Here is a 16,996-nt window from a genome sequence, read left to right on the forward strand (position 1 = left end):
CAGAGCTGAGCTTAGAGCTGGGCCCAGTGTTTCAGACACTTGAGGGGCACCCAGTGTTTTCCCCAATGCCACACCTTGGGCCAGACATTTGGGGTCCCAAACTTGAGCCACTGGAGGGAGGACAGATTTGGAGCTGATGAAGAACACAGAGTGGACTTGGAATCTGGGCCACCCCGGCACCCAAGTTAACAGCACTGCGTGCAGTAATGCGTGTGTCTGTGTGGTTTGCGAACACTTGTCCTCCCACTAACCTGTGTGCCCCGGAACTACTGCATGGTGTGATCCCTGGGGCAACAAGGGGGGGAGAGTGATGGCTTGGTGGGGGGCAGCAGGCACAGACCTAGACCCTGCCACTCTTCCTCACTCTGTCCACCAGTCCCTCCCTTCCCTTTCTCTGCTCCAATTCCAATTCTTAAAGAAGTAGGCTCCATTCTGGTGAATATTTGCCATTTCCCCTCGTCCTTGGCATTGTGAGCTAACTATGAAGATTGAGCCCGTTGCAGATAGCTCTGTGGACAAGATGCAGCTTTAAAACTGCAGCGGCCATCACGCCAGCCAGTGCCCCTGGCACTGCTAATTTGAGCTCAAAATTAGCCATAGACCCTGGTTAAAATTGGAGAGTCCCCCCAAGTGGATCATGTAAATGATTCTGGATGTTTCTAAGGATTTTTTCCCTTAGGAATCAAGTACTTCTTGCCATGCTCCTACCCACATTGTGCTGGGAAGGAGAGGCACGCTGAGGAGGAGGTAGGGTTGGTAACAGGGCTGGCTTTTTCCTGTGGTCCTAGGTGACACGGGAAAGAGGAGAAATTAAATCCACTAGGACTGCCTGAGCTTTTGGAGGGAGAGATACTGGTGAGGGGAAAGGAGAAGACTCTTTTAAACTTGAGGCCTGGCTCCTCTGAGTCTGTTGTGAGCCAGTTTCTGAACTGAAGGAACCTTCAGAGCTTCCACATCATCTGCCCTTTTTCCAGATGTGTGATGGTATCAGCTGTTTCCACGACTCCACTCCTCCCCTCTGACTCAGGCCAGCCAGCTCCTGGGCTCCAGCACAAACCCCTGGCCACAGTGTCCAGAGATTAGGCATCTTTCCTTCCTCCATACCCCACCCCTAACTTCAGGGTTCCCTCCCTTGGCTGCGTGGTTGGCAGTTTTGTGGGTCTGAGGTTGAGAAAATATCTGGCCTCCTGAATCTCCGCCTCTGCCCCACTCCCTGCCTCCAGCAAGAGCTCAGCTGAGCTGGGGGAATTGTGCAGGATCAAGAAGCAACCCAGAGCCAGCCCGATAGGGGCCAACCTTCACTCCACTCTAAAAGCTGCTGGCCCACAGGTACCCACACTGGGTTACTTTTACCTCCTCAGTCACTAGATCAGGGGCTTTTTGTTCAAACCACTTCTTGCCTGAGCTGGGGATGACTCTTGTAATTTGGATGAGTTAAATTAGCTGGATCTTCCCATCCGCCACGTAACCAAAGCCACGATGGTGCTGTGGGTGGACCTCTTTAGACAGCCCCCAAAGTGGGCAAAGTGGCTGGTTGCTGAGGGCAAGGGTACTTGGCTTTTGCCCCCACAGACTCTTCATTCTTGAAGTCATCACTGAACAGTTCTGATTCTAGGATAGGATAGCTCTTGCCCAGGTCTCCTAGCCCCGGTATTCCTAAAGACTCAGGAGCTCCGCCTCTTAGGGTGAGGGAGGCCCCTTGAATGTTCTCTCCCTATGCTTTTAGTGCTGGGTCTCCCAGCCTTGACTTGCCAGTGACTTCTTCATCTGCTCCCTCAGGTTAAAGAGGAGGACAAAACTCTGCCAAAGCCTGGCTCTCCTGGCAAGGAGGAAGGGGCTGTAAGTGCATCCCTGAGTTCTCCGAGGCGTGCGTGCCTGCGTGCTTGCGTGTGTGCATGTGTGTGCGCGTGCGTGTGTGTGGGCGTGTGTGTGTGCATGCGTGCATGTGTGTGTGCGTGTGTGTGTGTGGGCGTGTGTGTGTGCATGCGTGCATGTGTGTGTGCGTGTGTGTGTTTGCCCCTGCACCCGCTAGCCCTGGACTAGCCTGTGAGACAGCTCCATGGAGTAGGTGGGGATTGCAGGGGGCCCCTTCCTGTGTGGCTCAGCTGGAGAGAATTCTAGTAAAGGGGAAGAAAGTACGGTGTGTGTGATGCCAGCTTCAGGTGTGTGAAGGAGATGGCCAAGGTGCTTTGGGGACCTCCCCTAACCTTCTCCCCAATCCCCTTAAGTTGCCTCCCTTTGGTTCTGGTTTCCTGAACCCTTTGGGCCTGGAGAGGCTTGGGTGGGCAAACTCTTAGGTCAGGGAGCGTCGAATGAGAGCTCAGCTGTTGGGATTCTTCAGCCTGCTCTGGGTGGCACAAGGCAAAGGCATGGAGGGACTTCGCTGCAGTCACTGCTGTCTCTTCCAAGACCCTGTCAGCTGCTTGGTGCAGGTGACCTGGAGGCAGGCTCCAGCTACTCACTGCCTCCAGCCCCAGTGCATTGGGATAAAGACCCTGAATAAACCTGGACTCTCCTAAGGCAGGAGAGGAGAATCGGTTTCTGAACAGCCAAGTTTAGAGATGTGTAGTTAGGAGAGGGCAGCTGGTAGCACAGGGGGCAGGAGTGCCCAGGGCTCTGGGGCAGAGCTGGATCACAACACAGATTCTTACTTCATTACCCCAGATGGTGCCTGTCCTGGCTCCCCGCACTTCCTTGGTCAATTTGATTAGCCAAGCACTGTGGCTTCCACCTGATCTGCAAACAATCCTGGAAAGCCAGCCTGTGATTTGAAAGGGTTGTGTGTGTGTGTGTGAGGGAGAGGCCTCAGAGTTGCCCAGAATTTATTTTATTTTATTTTTTTGCAAAACCTACATGTAAAGTGCTTGGAAGAGTGCCATGGCCCATAGTAAGTACTGTGTAAGTCTTACCAATTACCATCATCATTGTCATCATCGTCATTTTTTCTTTCTTTTTTTTTTTTTTTTGAGACAGGGTCTTACTCTGTCACCCAGGCTGGAATGCAGTGGTGCCATCTCAGCTCACTGCAACCTCTGCCTCCCAGGCTCAAGCCATCCTCCCACCTCAGCCTCCTGAGTAGCGTAGCTGGGACTATAGGCACACGCCATCAAGCCTGGCTACTTTTTGTATTTTTTGTAGAAACAGTTTCACCATGTTGCCCAGGCTGGTGTTGAACTCCTGAGCTCAAGCAATCTCCCTGCCTTGGCCTCCCAAAGTGCTAGGATTACAGGCGTGAGCCACCACACCTGGCCCATCGTCATCACCTTAATGATGGAAGGGGGATGGGAGGAAAGCCAGAAGAGGGAGGGGAGGAGTGTAGGATCCAGTGGGTAGGGCCACTGGCCAACTCTGCAGTGCCCTGGCATGCCATTGAGCACTCTTGGCCTAAGAGGTTGAGAAAGAGGCACCTTCAAGCCCTTACTCTCTCTATCCCTTCAGCACAGCCAACCTGTAACCAGGGCCTAGATTAAGGCCCTTGGCTCAGCTCTGCTCAAAAGGTGGAGCAACTTCTCCTTGTGGCATCCAGAGGCAGCAGCTCCCAGGTGTGCCTGCTGTGAGCATCTTCCTGCATCCAAGCAAGCATGGGCAGGTGGGCCTTCACGGAGCCCAGTGCCCATATGTGTTCTAGAACCAAGATCATTGTTTTGGGCAACAAGGACTCACGCACAGCTCAGCTGGTGACAGAGCTCTGCCTGGCCAACAAGGAGACCCCAGGTTGCCCTTGCGCCCCTCAGGCAATGGGGCTGGCTTTATGGGAAACTCTATCCTGCCGTTAGCCAGCCTGGCCTTCCAGTGACAGTCCCTTGGGACCCAGACAGTTAGCAGCAGTGTGTGGGGGAAGGGTGGGTGCACCAGCTAGAGTATACCAGTCTGCTCCAGGGAAGAATGGAGCTGAGGCCGTTTGAGTGCTTAACCCTTTGTGGGCTATACACACACTCTGGGAGCTAGGGGGTCGCCAATCCCTTGAGAGGTTTGCAGGAGGAAAACTGCAAAGAGATTGGCAGAAAGCAGGCTGAAGTGGAAGCTTCCTGGGCCCTTGCTGGGCTCCACAGTGCTTGAGAACATAGGTGAAGGGCAGACAGTGGCCACAGATGAGGGACGCTGTGAGGAGGAGGCCTGGCATGTCTTGGGGCCAGGAAGAGCTCCCTGATCATTTTTTCCTTCAGGATGGGTAGGCTCTTGGTCTGACTGCCCGGAAAACAGGTGATGGAAGGACCAAGGACCACAGAGGGCGGGAAGCCCTGGAGTTAGGCCTGGGATTGGTGGTAGGAATGGAGGTGGGACTCGGCTGTTTGCCCTCTCCATGCTCCATCTCTGCTGCGTCTGGGCTGTGAGGCAGTGGGCTCACCTAGATGGGGAGTTGGTTGCTGCCCTAACACAAAGCCAGTAACCCCAGAGCACCTCATAGGCCTCTGTGCCGGCATCTCACAGGTCCATGCTAAGTCTGGGGATAGACAGCAGGTGACAGTAGTACCTGATTGTGCTGATTGTGCTTTGTGGGAAAGAAGCCAAACTCTTAGCTGCAATTGTCCTATCTGGAAGATGCAAAGTGGGCTTCCTGGGGTAGCCTCGTGGAGCCATGTGTTGCTTCGTAGATGAATGGGAGATCTGTTCCAGGACGTGAGGTCACACCTTCATATTCCCTCTGCATGGGATGGGCAGGGCTGCAGGGGTGATGCTAATGTCTACCTGTATTTGTATGACTGTAGCTAGAGGGCAGCTCAAAGGAAGGCAGTGGCCCATCTAGGAGTCCTCAGTCTCCCACCAGCCCGATACCCCCAGAGACTTCCCAGAGAGCCAAGAGCCCTGCACCCACACTCGCCATAAACGGCCTGGGAGCTGCCACAGCAGAAGGCCTAAGCGAAGAGGCCCAGGGCCTGTCCCGGAAGCGGGTGGCAAATGCAATGAGGAAGGTGGTGAGTAAGGTGCTGCCCGGCGAGGAGCTTGGGAATGCCAAGGAGACCCCAGGCAGAGGAGTCAAGTCCCCTGAGCACCCGCCTCGAAGCAAGAGGGGAGAAAAGGCAGCTTCTAGTCCCAAGCCGCCACCGCCTCCCCCACCTCCCCCTGCTCCGCCTAAGCCTGAAGTGAAGAAGGAGGCAGCCAAGGATGAGCTCTCCCTGGGCCTGCGGAGCCTGATGTCTCGGGGCAGGAGCAAGGAGCACAAGGCCCGTGGCAAGCAGTCTCCTGGGAAGGGGGAGAAGCCCTCCAGCCGGGAGCCAGGCTCCCCAGACTGGGTGGACTCCCCAGATAAAGCAGGATCCCCAGCCAAGCCTGAAGCCCCAGAGAAGCAGCGCTCCCCAGCCCCACCGGAAGAGCTGGCGGCCCCAGGCTCCGCCGGCCCAAAGTCAGACCTCACTGGAGAGCAGCAGTCCAAGTCACCAGTCCCTGGTGTGAAGCAGGAGGTACAAGAGTGTGTCACTAACCACTCCTGCCCCTCACCACCCTCGCTCAAGGGCCAGGCACCCTCACAGCCGGCTTCCCCAAGCCACCTCAACGAACCCCGCATGACCGAGAGGCTGGGCCCAGGGTCGTGTGCTGATGGCAGGGGCTGCATGGCTTTCCCTAACCCAATGCGGACCCTGCAGTTGCCTGGGCTCTGGCCTGGCGGCTGGGATGGAAACTGCTAACCAGCATGCTGGCCTTGCCATGGGAGTCAGGGCCTGGTCCCCAGCTACATGGCGCCAGCTTGAGGGCTGAGACCCAAAGCCGAGAATCAGAGTCTCAGCAGATCAGTTCCGGGCGGAAAGACTGTTTTCTCAAGTCAGGGGTCTGGGCTTGCATTCCCAGCCACTCATCCCCTGGGACCTCAGCAAAGTCCCATCTCAGACTTCCTCTGTGGAGTGGGGATAATACAGGTCCAAAATCTCTTCTCTGATACCCTGGGTGTGGCAGTATTTTGGAAATTAGTAATCTTTGTATTTGAGTGCCATACAGTATACATGATGAGCAACAACGTGTAACAAACATTAATATTTCCAAAGCAAAATCTATGAATATTCATACTACAGGGGCATAGAGGATAAACTGCCAGGTTTTGCCACCAAAATAGTTAAGAAAAATTTTTTGTTTTTCTTTAAAGTTTTGTTTGGGGGCTTTTGAGATTTTGGAATTGCAAATAAGGGTTAATAAGGGTTTTAAGTAACCAGAAGATTAGAAATGATACAGATAATGCTCCAAGCCGGTCCCTGGCATGGTGGGTGCTCCATAAATGGTAGCGTTGATAGTGGTGCTAATAACAGTTGTTATTGATGCCCTCACTGCCATCACTGCCTTCTTTAGGCCTGGCCAGCATGACCTTCTGGCAACAGGACTCTTGAGCCCTGTGCTTGGATGGCAGATGGGTACAGTGGGCCCCTTGGAATATAGGGACAACCCCATCTTCCCAGAAAGTGTTCTCTGGGTGGGGCAGGAGGCTGAGAAGCAGGAGGGAGGGTCAGCCCAGCCTCTTTCCCTTGGAAAGTGTTGCCTTCTTGGCTGGCCTCTGAGTTGGGGACAGTTTTCTTCAAGCTTCCCTTTTGTGGACCCTGCTGAGGCCTCCCAGGGTGTGGGGGAGGAGCATCAAGTTTTGCCACTACTTCCCTTGCTCATGCAGGCTCCTTCTGGCTGGAAGGAGAGGGGTCTGGAGGGTATGGGGGAACAGCCTGAGAGGCCTTGAGGCCCTCCCTGACTGTTACCTCCTGGGACCTGGGGAGCCTTGTTGCTCCCCATTCTTCCTGGGCATTGCAGCACTTAAAGAAAAGCCAGCCGCCGCTTCCCTCACCCACCTGGCCCATTCTGAATCAGGGAAGTGCCTGTTCCTGCTCACAGGGAGGAGCTGGCATGGGCATTTTGGGCAGGGTACGGGCAGAACTGTTGGTCGCTCTGGAGAACCCATAAGCAGGTGGGGAGTGTCGTGGTCCTGTTCCCGGGCGGCTGCCCTCCCCTCCCTCCTCCCTGTCCCTCCTCCTCTCACAAGGGAGGAGTTGGGAGCTGAGACATGCCCTGACCTGGAGTTTAGCCACCTGTCACCTGGGCCTGGGGCAGGGTCCAGAGGGCAAGTGGGATAATAGGGCCATTTGGTGCTCAAGATAGGCAGGTGGGAAGAAATAACTCCAGAACTCCCAGGCACTTGTTTTTTTTTTTTTTTTTTTTTCTAATATGATGGTTTAAAAACTGAGATTGCCACGCGGCTTGCTCCCTGGCCCTGCTCCCCTTCCCTGGTGGGTCCCAGTGGCTTCCTGGGCTGGGAGCTCTGCATGCTGTGGCCTCGCCATTTCTGGGCTGGGACTAATAGTGGTTTAACCTTTAGGCAGGAGCTGCCAAGGTCCAGCTGACCCCCGTGGAAGAGGCCCACCAGCGGCTGGAGAGGATCTTCACAGCTTCTGTAATGCCACTCTTGTGTGTGGGTCCCAGTCCCTGGCCGCCCTCTTCCTGAGGCTGGCGGCAGGACCCTGTGTGTGTCTGTAGGCGCGCTGACCATGAAGGTGGCTCCGTGGCAGCCTGTGGGCCCTCATGTTGTGCTCTCCTAAAGAAATGAGAGAAGTGCTCTGGGGAGAGTGGTTCCTCCAGAGAGCCCAAAGTCCTGTGCATGTGGGAGGGCGCCCCTCCTCGCTCAGGGCCCAGTCCCTTTCTCTGGCCACATTGTCCTGCCTCGAGGACATGTGTTGGTGTCAGGGCCTGACACCGGGTGGTAAGGAAGGGTGCTGTCGCTATTTTTGATGCCCTGGCTCTCCAGACCCAGGTGGGGCCTGATAACTCCTTGCCCATTTCTAACAGGTAACATCCAAGTCCTGGTTGACTCGCCTTCCTACCCAGAAAGGCTTTTCAGGGCTTTAAGTAACCAGAGAGGTCACGGCTGGCTACAGGGTTTGCCCACAGTGCCTTGGCTCTTGGGCAGCTGTCAAGTGGTCCCCAAGTTGGATCTAGATGGGGTCGGTGTGCCTGGCTGGCAGAGGTGGGAGTGCTATAGGGTGCGTCGGGGTTGAGGAAGAGATTCGAGACTGGAAGCTTCTGGGAGCTGTGTTCTATGAGAGGTGCAGGGTGACAGCTCTGAACGCAGCCCGTGGCCTGGGGAGTGGCACCCTTGGGCTGTGTTAGAAGGCAAGGAACAGCTCTGTGCTCGTGGCCACAGGGGAGCTAGGCTGAGAAATGCCCTGGAGATAAGGCAAGAGGCTGGCAGGGGGCCCAGGCCTTGGGTGTGGTGAGGTGGCCTGGCCTGGCAGACACACAGAAGAGGGAGTCTGATTCAGAATAGACCGGATGGCCAGCCCAGGAGAGACTGCAGCCAGAGGCAGAGTGGCAGACTCCTGCCCAGGCCACCGGGAATGACTTAGAGGAGCATCTTCTCTGAGAGGCCTGATGGTCACTAGTGTCTCTTCACCTTCCTGGCCTCTCCTTGACTGGGTGCAGTTCACCTGCTCAGGCCAGCTCCCAGGTCCTGGCACCAAGCTCCCCCACCTTCACCCCGAGCCTTGGACAACTAGAGAGTGCCGGCCCACTTGACTCAGGAGCACTTGCTAAAGGGGGCGTGCCAGTGGTCTGCTTATCTTCACCCTTCTTCTCTCTCTCTCCTTTGCTTGCTGTCGGTAGCTGGACTCTGAGGCCGCCTCTCGTGCCCACAGCCAGGTAGGGTGCTCTCCCCCCACTCAGGAGCCCTCCGCTCCCTCCGGTGACCACTCAGCGCCCCCAGCCTGCACCTGGGCTGGCGTCTGTGCTTGGGCCTCCTGCTGGAGTGTAAGGCCTCTTTCCCCTCCAGGCTCCCACCCTGTGTCTGGGAGGACCCCAGCGGGAGGTAGTGCCGGGAGCTTGAGATGGTGCAGCTCTGTGTCAGGCCCCTGGGGAGCATCTAGACCAAGTGTCACCCTTCAAGTTGGGCCCATGTGGCATATGGTTCTCAGCCACTGGAGCCCAAGGGGGGCCTGGTTGAGTTCTAGGTGTTTCAACTATGCTCACTCTGGAGGGAGAAAGCTGAAAAGCTGGAATCTCTGCCCTCTTCCCAGCTCATGCCTGAACATGAGACATTCTCTGTCTCTACCTCCTGGCCAAAGTGAGAAACCCATTTTCAGATGAGCTTTAGTTAGTTACAGGCTATGATGTCACCTTCTTCATCAGTCCCCAAATACCTGGCCCATAGAAGGTGCCTATTCAACACAAAGGTCTCCCCTGTCTTATATGATTTGAAAAATATATATATATACAACATGGTAATTTTTTTTTTTTTTTTTTGAGACGGAGTCTCACTCTGTCGCCCAGGCTGGAATGCAGTGGCGCAATCTCAGCTCACTGCAAGCTCCACCTCCTGGGTTCATGCCATTCTCCTGCCTCAGCCTCCCGAGTAGCTGGGACTACAGGTGCCTGCCACCATGCCCGGCTAATTTTTTGCATTTTTAGTGGAGACGGGGTTTCACCGTGTTAGCCAGGATGGTCTCGATCTCCTGACCTCGTGATCCACCCGCCCCGGCCTCCCAAAGTGCTGTGACTACAGGCATGAGCCGCCGCGCCCGGCCATGATTTTTATAGTTATAGTTATAATTCTTCAGATATAAAGAACTAGCCTTTTTAATGTCCTCACTTAACACACCAAAATGTTGCCAGCCACGTGGTAATCCTCCTATTCAGAGTTATTTCATGGGTCCGTGAAACGCAGAGATCTGGGAGCCACTGGTGCAGCCCAGCCCTCCTACTCCAATCTGGGGAAGGGCGATCCAGCACTGGAGGGATCTGTCTAAAGCCGGAAGCCAACCTGAGAGGAGAGCCCACATCTCCTTTACTTTCAACTCCAAGAAATGTGACAAAGAACATACTTCTTATGTTTTCTTATCTTTTCCTGATTTCTCACCCAGGGGGTCAGGACCCAGGCAGTGTCCATGCTTGGGCCTCAGGTTTCAGGCTGATTGTGCCTCACAGCTGGGGCCCTCTGAGAGTGTAGGGGCTTGGGCTAACCTGAGGGTGGGTCCATGCCACTGGGGGGGCACGGGACGACCTTGCTGCCATTTCGCCCACACACAACAAGAGGAGCCCAATGGGAGTCCCTTGTCTGTTTCCCCAGCTCCCCCAGACACTGTTTCTTCCCAGTTCAAGTGGCCTTCTTAGAGGGTGCCAGGTTTGACAGCCCCACACCCTGTCAGTACCTATGAACGCTTATGTCCGAGTTGGTGACCTCCTGAGGCCTCTGGGGGCTCCTAGCCCCTTTACACCACTCCTGTGCCCGTCTGTATAATGTGTAAGCCTCTCCCTGTGTTTGACAGAGCAGGGCTGCCCCTACCCCCATATCTCTGGCCGCACTGCCTCGTGCCTTTGTGTGGCATTAGCGTGTCCACTAGCTCTGTGTGACGGGTCTTTGCTGACGGTGGCATGGAGAAGGAGCAGGGAGGCTGGTGTGTGCACCTGGGCACTGTCCCCCACCCGGGTAGAGCACCCTCTGGAGGGGAGGGCCAGGGCTAAGGCCAGGGCTCCCAGCTCACCTGTCATTCTGTACTTCGAAGTCCGGGCGACTCCCCGCTGAGATCTGAGGACATGCCCTCTCCCAGCTTGGCAAAGGAGGCCCTATCATTTGGATGAAGGGAGAAGCTGGGCATGGAAGATCCTAGTAGCTGTGGCTAGGGTCTAGGGCCTTGGACTCAGGACACTGATCTCCTGGGCTTGACAGGGTGGAGGGGCAGAGGGTGGCTGAGGGAGAACCTGGTGATTTGCTTTCCTGGGGTCTCCTCTCTTCTGGGCACAAGCTCCCTGTGTCCTTGTCTTGCCAGACCCTCACTGATGGTATGGTCCCTAGCCTTTGTGTCCTGTCCTCAGGGCTCCTTAGAGCCACCCCTGCCTCCTAGCTTCCCCCCACTCTTTCCCGGACACCTCTGATGTCCCTGTGTTCTGTGTCTGTCACCTAACTCATTCCTTGCCCAGTGGCTTGTCTCAAAGCCCATGCCCTCACTCGTCTCCCCTCTACGGCTGTCTTTGTCCCTGTCTTCCATAGCAGGGCCTGTTTATTCTTCTCTCGCTCTGACAGGCGAAAACAGAAGAACAGATTGCAGCGGAGGAGGCCTGGAATGAGACGGAGAAGGTGTGGCTGGTCCATAGGGACGGCTTCTCACTGGGTGAGTCTCGGAGGGTCCGGGGGCACATGTCAGGACTCACTGGTCTCAGGGCTGGGCAGCAAATGTGCCTTCTGCATCTGGTGAGGGCTGAGCAGTGAGCAAGGAGAGGCTGGTGATGCAGTGGGGAGGAGGGTAGGACCGAGGAGTTCCCAAGTGGAGTAGCAGAGGCTTCCCAGGCCCATCCCAGCTGTCTGTCCCTCCCCTGCAGCCAGTCAACTCAAATCCGAGGAGCTCAACTTGCCTGAGGGGAAGGTGCGTGTGAAGCTGGACCATGATGGGGCCATCCTGGATGTGGACGAGGATGACGTGGAGAAGGTGGGCAGGGGGCTGGGTGGGGGGAGAAGGCTCAGGAGTGCACTGGGCAGGGCAGGCCAGGCCCATCCTCTGGCAGCGGAGATGGGCTCTGCTGCTCCAGTGCCCACCCGCCTGTCCTCCCACACAGGCTAATGCTCCCTCCTGCGACCGTCTGGAGGATCTGGCCTCACTGGTGTACCTCAATGAGTCCAGCGTCCTGCACACCTTGCGCCAGCGCTATGGCGCTAGCCTGCTGCACACGTATGCTGGCCCCAGCCTGCTGGTTCTTGGCCCCCGTGGGGCCCCTGCTGTGTACTCTGAGAAGGTGCAGCACCCTCAAGGCTACCCTGCAGACTCCTGGTCCCACCCCCTGCCCTGGCTCTCTGTCCTTCCCCTGTGGCATCCCACTGGGCTCCTGTCCACTCTCACAGTTGACCTTGGGAAGAGGAGTCATTTCAAGAGATGGGGGACAGGACCTCCCCACAACCTTTGATGGAGTCCATGACTTAGCGTCTGCATTTCCATGCACGGCGTTGGCCTTGGAATCCCTGGGCACTACAGGAGGGAAAATCCAGAAAGATGTGGACCTTGGGGGTGAGGGTTGTCTTAATGGGATCAGCTAAGAGCCAACCCCTTCTCTCCCTTGCTCTCCTGCCTAAGGTGATGCACATGTTCAAGGGGTGTCGGCGGGAGGACATGGCACCCCACATCTATGCAGTGGCCCAGACCGCATACAGGGCGATGCTGATGAGCCGTCAGGACCAGTCGATCATCCTCCTGGGCAGTAGTGGCAGTGGCAAGACCACCAGCTGCCAGCATCTGGTGCAGTACCTGGCCACCATTGCGGGCATCAGCGGGAACAAGGTGTTTTCTGGTGAGGCAAGGACAACGGAGAAAACTGAAAGTGGGGTGAGGGGAGGAGAGGGATGAGGGTTCAGAGGCTGAGAGAGCACCCTCTTAAGTGCCAGATCTTTTTCTCCCTGGCTTTTCCGTCCCCCTGAAACCCCTCTGTCCTTGGGCAGTTCTGGTCTGAATGGCCCCAAGCCTTCATACCTCTGGAGCTCCTAGCTGGGGGATAAGCTGCCCCTGGCTTTCCTGATGTCCCCTTGGGCCTGTATTCTGCAGTGGAGAAGTGGCAGGCTCTGTACACCCTCCTGGAAGCCTTTGGGAACAGCCCCACCATCATGAATGGCAATGCCACCCGCTTCTCCCAGATCCTCTCCCTGGACTTTGACCAAGCTGGCCAGGTGGCCTCAGCCTCCATTCAGGTGAGAGTGCTGCCCAGGACTCGGGGTAGTAGGACACGGGCCACATGATTTCATGACCTAGAAGTCAGGCTGTCTCCCATGCCTCACTTTCCTGGGATTCTACCCCAACAAAATTGACCCAGGCACGGGCAGGGTTGGCCCGTGCTATCCAGAGGCATCACCATTCTGCCCTCAGGGCCTCCTGCCCTGGATGGGGCCCAGTCCAGCTTTCTGCCCAGTTCCCTTCACTCTCCCAACTCTGGGGTTGTCCTCACTCTACTGCTGGGCCTCAGCCTTACACCCACTTTCTGAGATTCATGCTCGGGGCTTCCCTCGGGCCGATTTCACCCAGCAGAGCACTGGCTTGTCAGTAAAGTAAGGCCCAGCCAAGGCTGATTCCCTCCCATGCTAAATACCTCACCACAAGCTCCCATTTCCAGAAGGCAGGCACCTGGGGGCTGGGCAGAGCAGCAGGGCCCCTTTGGGAGCTGGGCCTGTCTTCTTCCACCTCATTCTGGTTTCTGTCCCCCATTTGATCCTAGAGGGATCTGGTATCTGATTGAGCACCTTGGGAATAAGATGCACCTGCTTAATTGAGCCAGATGTGGTAGTGCATGCCTGTGGTCCCAGCTACTTGGGAGGCTGAAATGGGAGGGTCGCTTGAGCCTGGGAGGTTGAGGCTGCAGCGAGCTGTGATTGCGCCACTGCACTCCAGCCTGGGCAACAGAGCGAGACCCTATCTTAAAAAAAAAAAAAAAAGAATTAAAAGACAAGATGCACATTGGGTGCAGTGGCTCACGCCTGTAATCCTAACACTTTTGGAGGCTGAGGTGGGTGGATCACCTGAGGTAAGGAGTTCAAGAACAGCCTTGCCAACATGGCAAAACCCCATCTCTACTAAAAATACAAAAATCAGCCGGGCGTGGTGGTGCATGCCTGTAATCCCAGCTACTCAGGAGGCCAAGGCAGGAGAATTGCTTGAACCCAGGAGGCGGAGGTTGCAGTGAGCCAAGATCACTCCACTGCACTCCAGCCTGGGTGGACAGAGTGAGACTCCATCTCAAATCTAAAAAAAAAAAAAAAAAATGCAGCTGCTTGTTCCCCAGGGCCTAGAGGACCATGAGTTTGATACCTTCTGATGTGGGGGGGGGGGAAAAACTTGATCTGGCACTACCCTCCTTACCCACACATCCATGCTGTGTCACAGACAATGCTTCTGGAGAAGCTGCGTGTGGCTCGGCGCCCAGCCAGTGAAGCCACATTCAACGTCTTCTACTACCTGCTGGCCTGTGGGGATGGCACCCTCAGGTGAGATGGCTCAGAGGGTATACAAGAGTGCTCTGAACTCCAGCCCACTGACTGGGCTCCTGGATCTTGATTGCATCCAGGATTAAAGCCACTTGCTCGCATCCTGCACTGTTTGGTCATTGCATGTCTGCTGTGTGCTAGGCTCTGACCTAGACCCCAAGGACAGTGAGATGGATGAGACGTAGTCCCTGCCTATCAAGAACTCCCTGGTCCTGGGTACTGGGGCCTGGCTATATGGGAGGGGAACAGCCAGCCCTTCAGTGTTGCCAGGGCCTAGCTAGGATCTCCGTTACCCATGAAGCCAGTTCTGGAAAGCAAAGCACACTGAGGTGCCGGCGGTTGGGGACTTGCCTACTGTCGCATGACTGGTAGGGGGCTGAACTGGTATTTGAGTCCACACTGGGGCCAAAAGCCCATGCCTCTTCCAGTGCCCTCCAGACTAGCCCTTCCTGCCCCACGTTGGCTGCCTCTGCCACGCTCTTCCCTTCAGACCTTCAGATTTGCCGTGTGTGTTCACTGAAAAGAGATAAATGAGGCTGAGCCAGCAGCCCCAGGCCATTGCTCTCTTTAGCCCTTCTTGTAACTGAGGGCATGGTCTCTGCCTTGGCTGGACTCACGGTTCGGGCAGGTTCCCTGCTCCCTTCCGGGGGCCAGGTTGCATCCTCTCACCAGGGCATGTCTGGTGGCCTGTCCTCAGGAGAATGGTGCTCTGACCAGGCATCCAGGCCAGTTAGGAAAGCAGTGGCAGCTGGCCCGCCAGTCGGGGATGATGGGATGATGGGCAGACAAAACTTGGAGTCTGGAAGCTGAGTCTGTCTGTCTCCACCCTGGGGGGAAATGGCCTTGGCATGGGGACCAAGTGCCATTGCTGACGCCTCATTTGTACCCCTAGGACAGAGCTCCACCTCAACCACTTGGCAGAGAACAATGTGTTTGGGATTGTGCCACTGGCCAAGGTGAGGGGTCTGTGGGGTCTGGGTTGGCAGCCCTGGGCCTTGGGGGGTAGGAGAGGCCTCCATGGGTCCTGTGGGAACAGTGGGAGCCCAGCTCCAGCTGCTGGCTCTACCCAAGCCTTGCCCTGAGGGCTCAGCCTCATGGGGGTGTGCTGGGAGGGACGGGCCTTTGAGGTCGTCTATCTCCACAGCCTGAGGAAAAGCAGAAGGCAGCTCAGCAGTTTAGTAAGCTGCAGGCGGCCATGAAGGTGCTGGGCATCTCCCCCGATGAACAGAAGGCCTGCTGGCTCATTCTGGCTGCCATCTACCACCTGGGGGCTGCAGGAGCCACCAAAGGTAACCTGCAGTGGGCCCCAGTCGGCTGGCCTGTCCCCTGGGTGACCTCATAGGGGCCCTGCCCACTCCCAGTTTATTCTTGCCCAGCACAGACTTAGCCGTTCTGAGACACCCCTCTTTTGCTTGTGCCTCTTCTCAGCCCCCCACATCAGAGCAGAAAGCCCAGGAAGCATCTTTGGCAGTGAAGGCCCAAGGCCTGGACTTAGCTGGCTGTGCCGGGGGGCACCGTGAGGAAGCATGGAGGGCTAGGGGTTCAGAGGCTGAGGGATGAGAAGGGCACTAAGGCAGGGCAGCCCTGCTGGAATAACTCTCCTTCTTGTTCCCTTCCTGACAGAGGTCCCCGAGGAGCAAGCGGGTAACTGACCTTGGCCCCGCCCTTGGGTATAGGCGCCGCCGTGCCCTGTCTTGGTGCTTGCCCAGGACTTTCTAGGGGCTGGGCTTGTTCTGTTGCTGCAGAGAGTGCTGGTCTGGGGAGAAGCCCGGAGGTTGAGAGTGGAAGGGGAGCCTGCAGGCTGTGGGGTGTCTTGGAGTCCCAGGAGTAGCTGCTTCTCCTGCCGGTTTTGGATCTGAATCCTGGAACCTTTCGGGATGCCCACCATGGGTGGGGTAGGGTGGGCTTGCTTCCTGGGGCCTCCCGAGACCAGTTTTCCCCAGTCCTCTTCCCTTCTCTGCACTGGTTGGGTAGCTGTGTATCTTCCACTTGCATGTCAGGGTGGCGGCCACTAGGGGGCAGCAGGCACCGTGGTAACGAATGGGCTGCAGCTTTGGCACTTGCGCTTGGGGACCTGGCCTGGCTTGGAGGAGCTCTGCTCCATCCTTCAAGATGACTTACGTTGGAGGGTGGCGATTCGAGCACCTCTTCACCCCTTTTTTCTCCAGTTTAGGGAAAGGGGATGCTGGCGCTGAACAGCACCTTGGGCTTTGGCTTTGTCCCCTTCTGGGATGTGAAGGGCCCCAGGCTGCTCAGCTGGAGTGGGAAAGTCCTGGCAGGTGGTGGGTGCATGGAGGAATGGGTGCCCAGGCGTGAGGCTCCGTGCAACCCCAAGAAGTGGCATCCCTGCCCAGGAGGAGCCAGGCTCTAGGTTAGAGAAGTTTTCTCGAGAATGTGGAGGACGGACAGGCAGGCAGGCGTGTGGCTGTGTGTCGAGGGAAGTTGCTTCACTCTGAGGCAGCGACAAGCCTAGCTTTCCTCTAACCTACCCAGCCCCAGCTGCAAGCGGAGAGCTCCGGGTGTCAGCACAGGGACCTTCTCAAGCAATGTCTGTTAGCGCCTCAGAGCTTCCCGTGTTTTCCAGGGGGTGTGTGTGTGCGCACACGCACACGTGTGCACGAATGTCTTTGTGGGTCTCTTTCTGTGTGTGTCAGTGTGATTACACCCACAAACATACTCCCTGGGGACTGTGTGAGAGTGTGTGTGTGTGTGCGCGCGCGCGTGCGTGTGCGTTTGTCCCAAGTCTGACTGTGGTTGTGTTTTCTTGCCTGCTCATCCTCACAACACCCCCGCCGCACGGTCCCTCCGAGGCGGCGAGCTCCATCGATGACTGTTTGCTAACACACTCTTTTTCTTTGCATGCTGCATGCTGGTCCTTTGCCTTACAGAAGCTGCTGAAGGTAAAACCTTGTTTCTTGTTAGCTTTCCCTAATTGCCATGATTAGACACATGTTGGCTGAGGCACATATGTCTGTGCGGGCTGTTCCCTTTCCCCTGCGGCTTTTTTGCCTCCCCACTGTTGGGCCATCAGTGGGTGTTTGTGGTCTCCACTGGCAGATGCCAGGGGGCAAGAGGGAG

At 56.4% G+C, this 16,996-nt stretch overlaps 1 protein-coding gene across 16 annotated transcripts in view; it reads left to right on the plus strand.

Moving 5' to 3' along the window:
- Positions 1-16,996, plus strand: part of MYO18A (myosin XVIIIA) — a 123,511-nt gene that overhangs the window by 64,498 nt on the left and 42,017 nt on the right. For 7 of the 16 annotated variants that reach the window (XM_058444932.1, XM_058444939.1, XM_058444940.1 and 4 more), the window contains exons 3-13: positions 7,289-7,363; positions 8,569-8,604; positions 10,982-11,069; positions 11,278-11,384; positions 11,512-11,688; positions 12,024-12,237; positions 12,489-12,631; positions 13,818-13,918; positions 14,811-14,874; positions 15,063-15,207; positions 16,807-16,818. In XM_058444932.1, the coding sequence (XP_058300915.1) occupies positions 7,289-7,363; positions 8,569-8,604; positions 10,982-11,069; positions 11,278-11,384; positions 11,512-11,688; positions 12,024-12,237; positions 12,489-12,631; positions 13,818-13,918; positions 14,811-14,874; positions 15,063-15,207; positions 16,807-16,818 (1,162 nt within the window). Of the gene's footprint in view, positions 1-4,709; positions 5,403-7,288; positions 7,364-8,568; positions 8,605-8,643; positions 8,713-10,981; positions 11,070-11,277; positions 11,385-11,511; positions 11,689-12,023; positions 12,238-12,488; positions 12,632-13,817; positions 13,919-14,810; positions 14,875-15,062; positions 15,208-16,806; positions 16,819-16,996 lie in introns of those variants that run through there. The other 9 variants (XM_032163143.2, XM_032163145.2, XM_058444937.1 and 6 more) reach the window with 6 other exon arrangements.

Source organism: Hylobates moloch, unplaced genomic scaffold, assembly GCF_009828535.3.
Source record: "Hylobates moloch isolate HMO894 unplaced genomic scaffold, HMol_V3 SCAFFOLD_10, whole genome shotgun sequence".
Classification (NCBI taxonomy): domain Eukaryota; kingdom Metazoa; phylum Chordata; class Mammalia; order Primates; family Hylobatidae; genus Hylobates; species Hylobates moloch.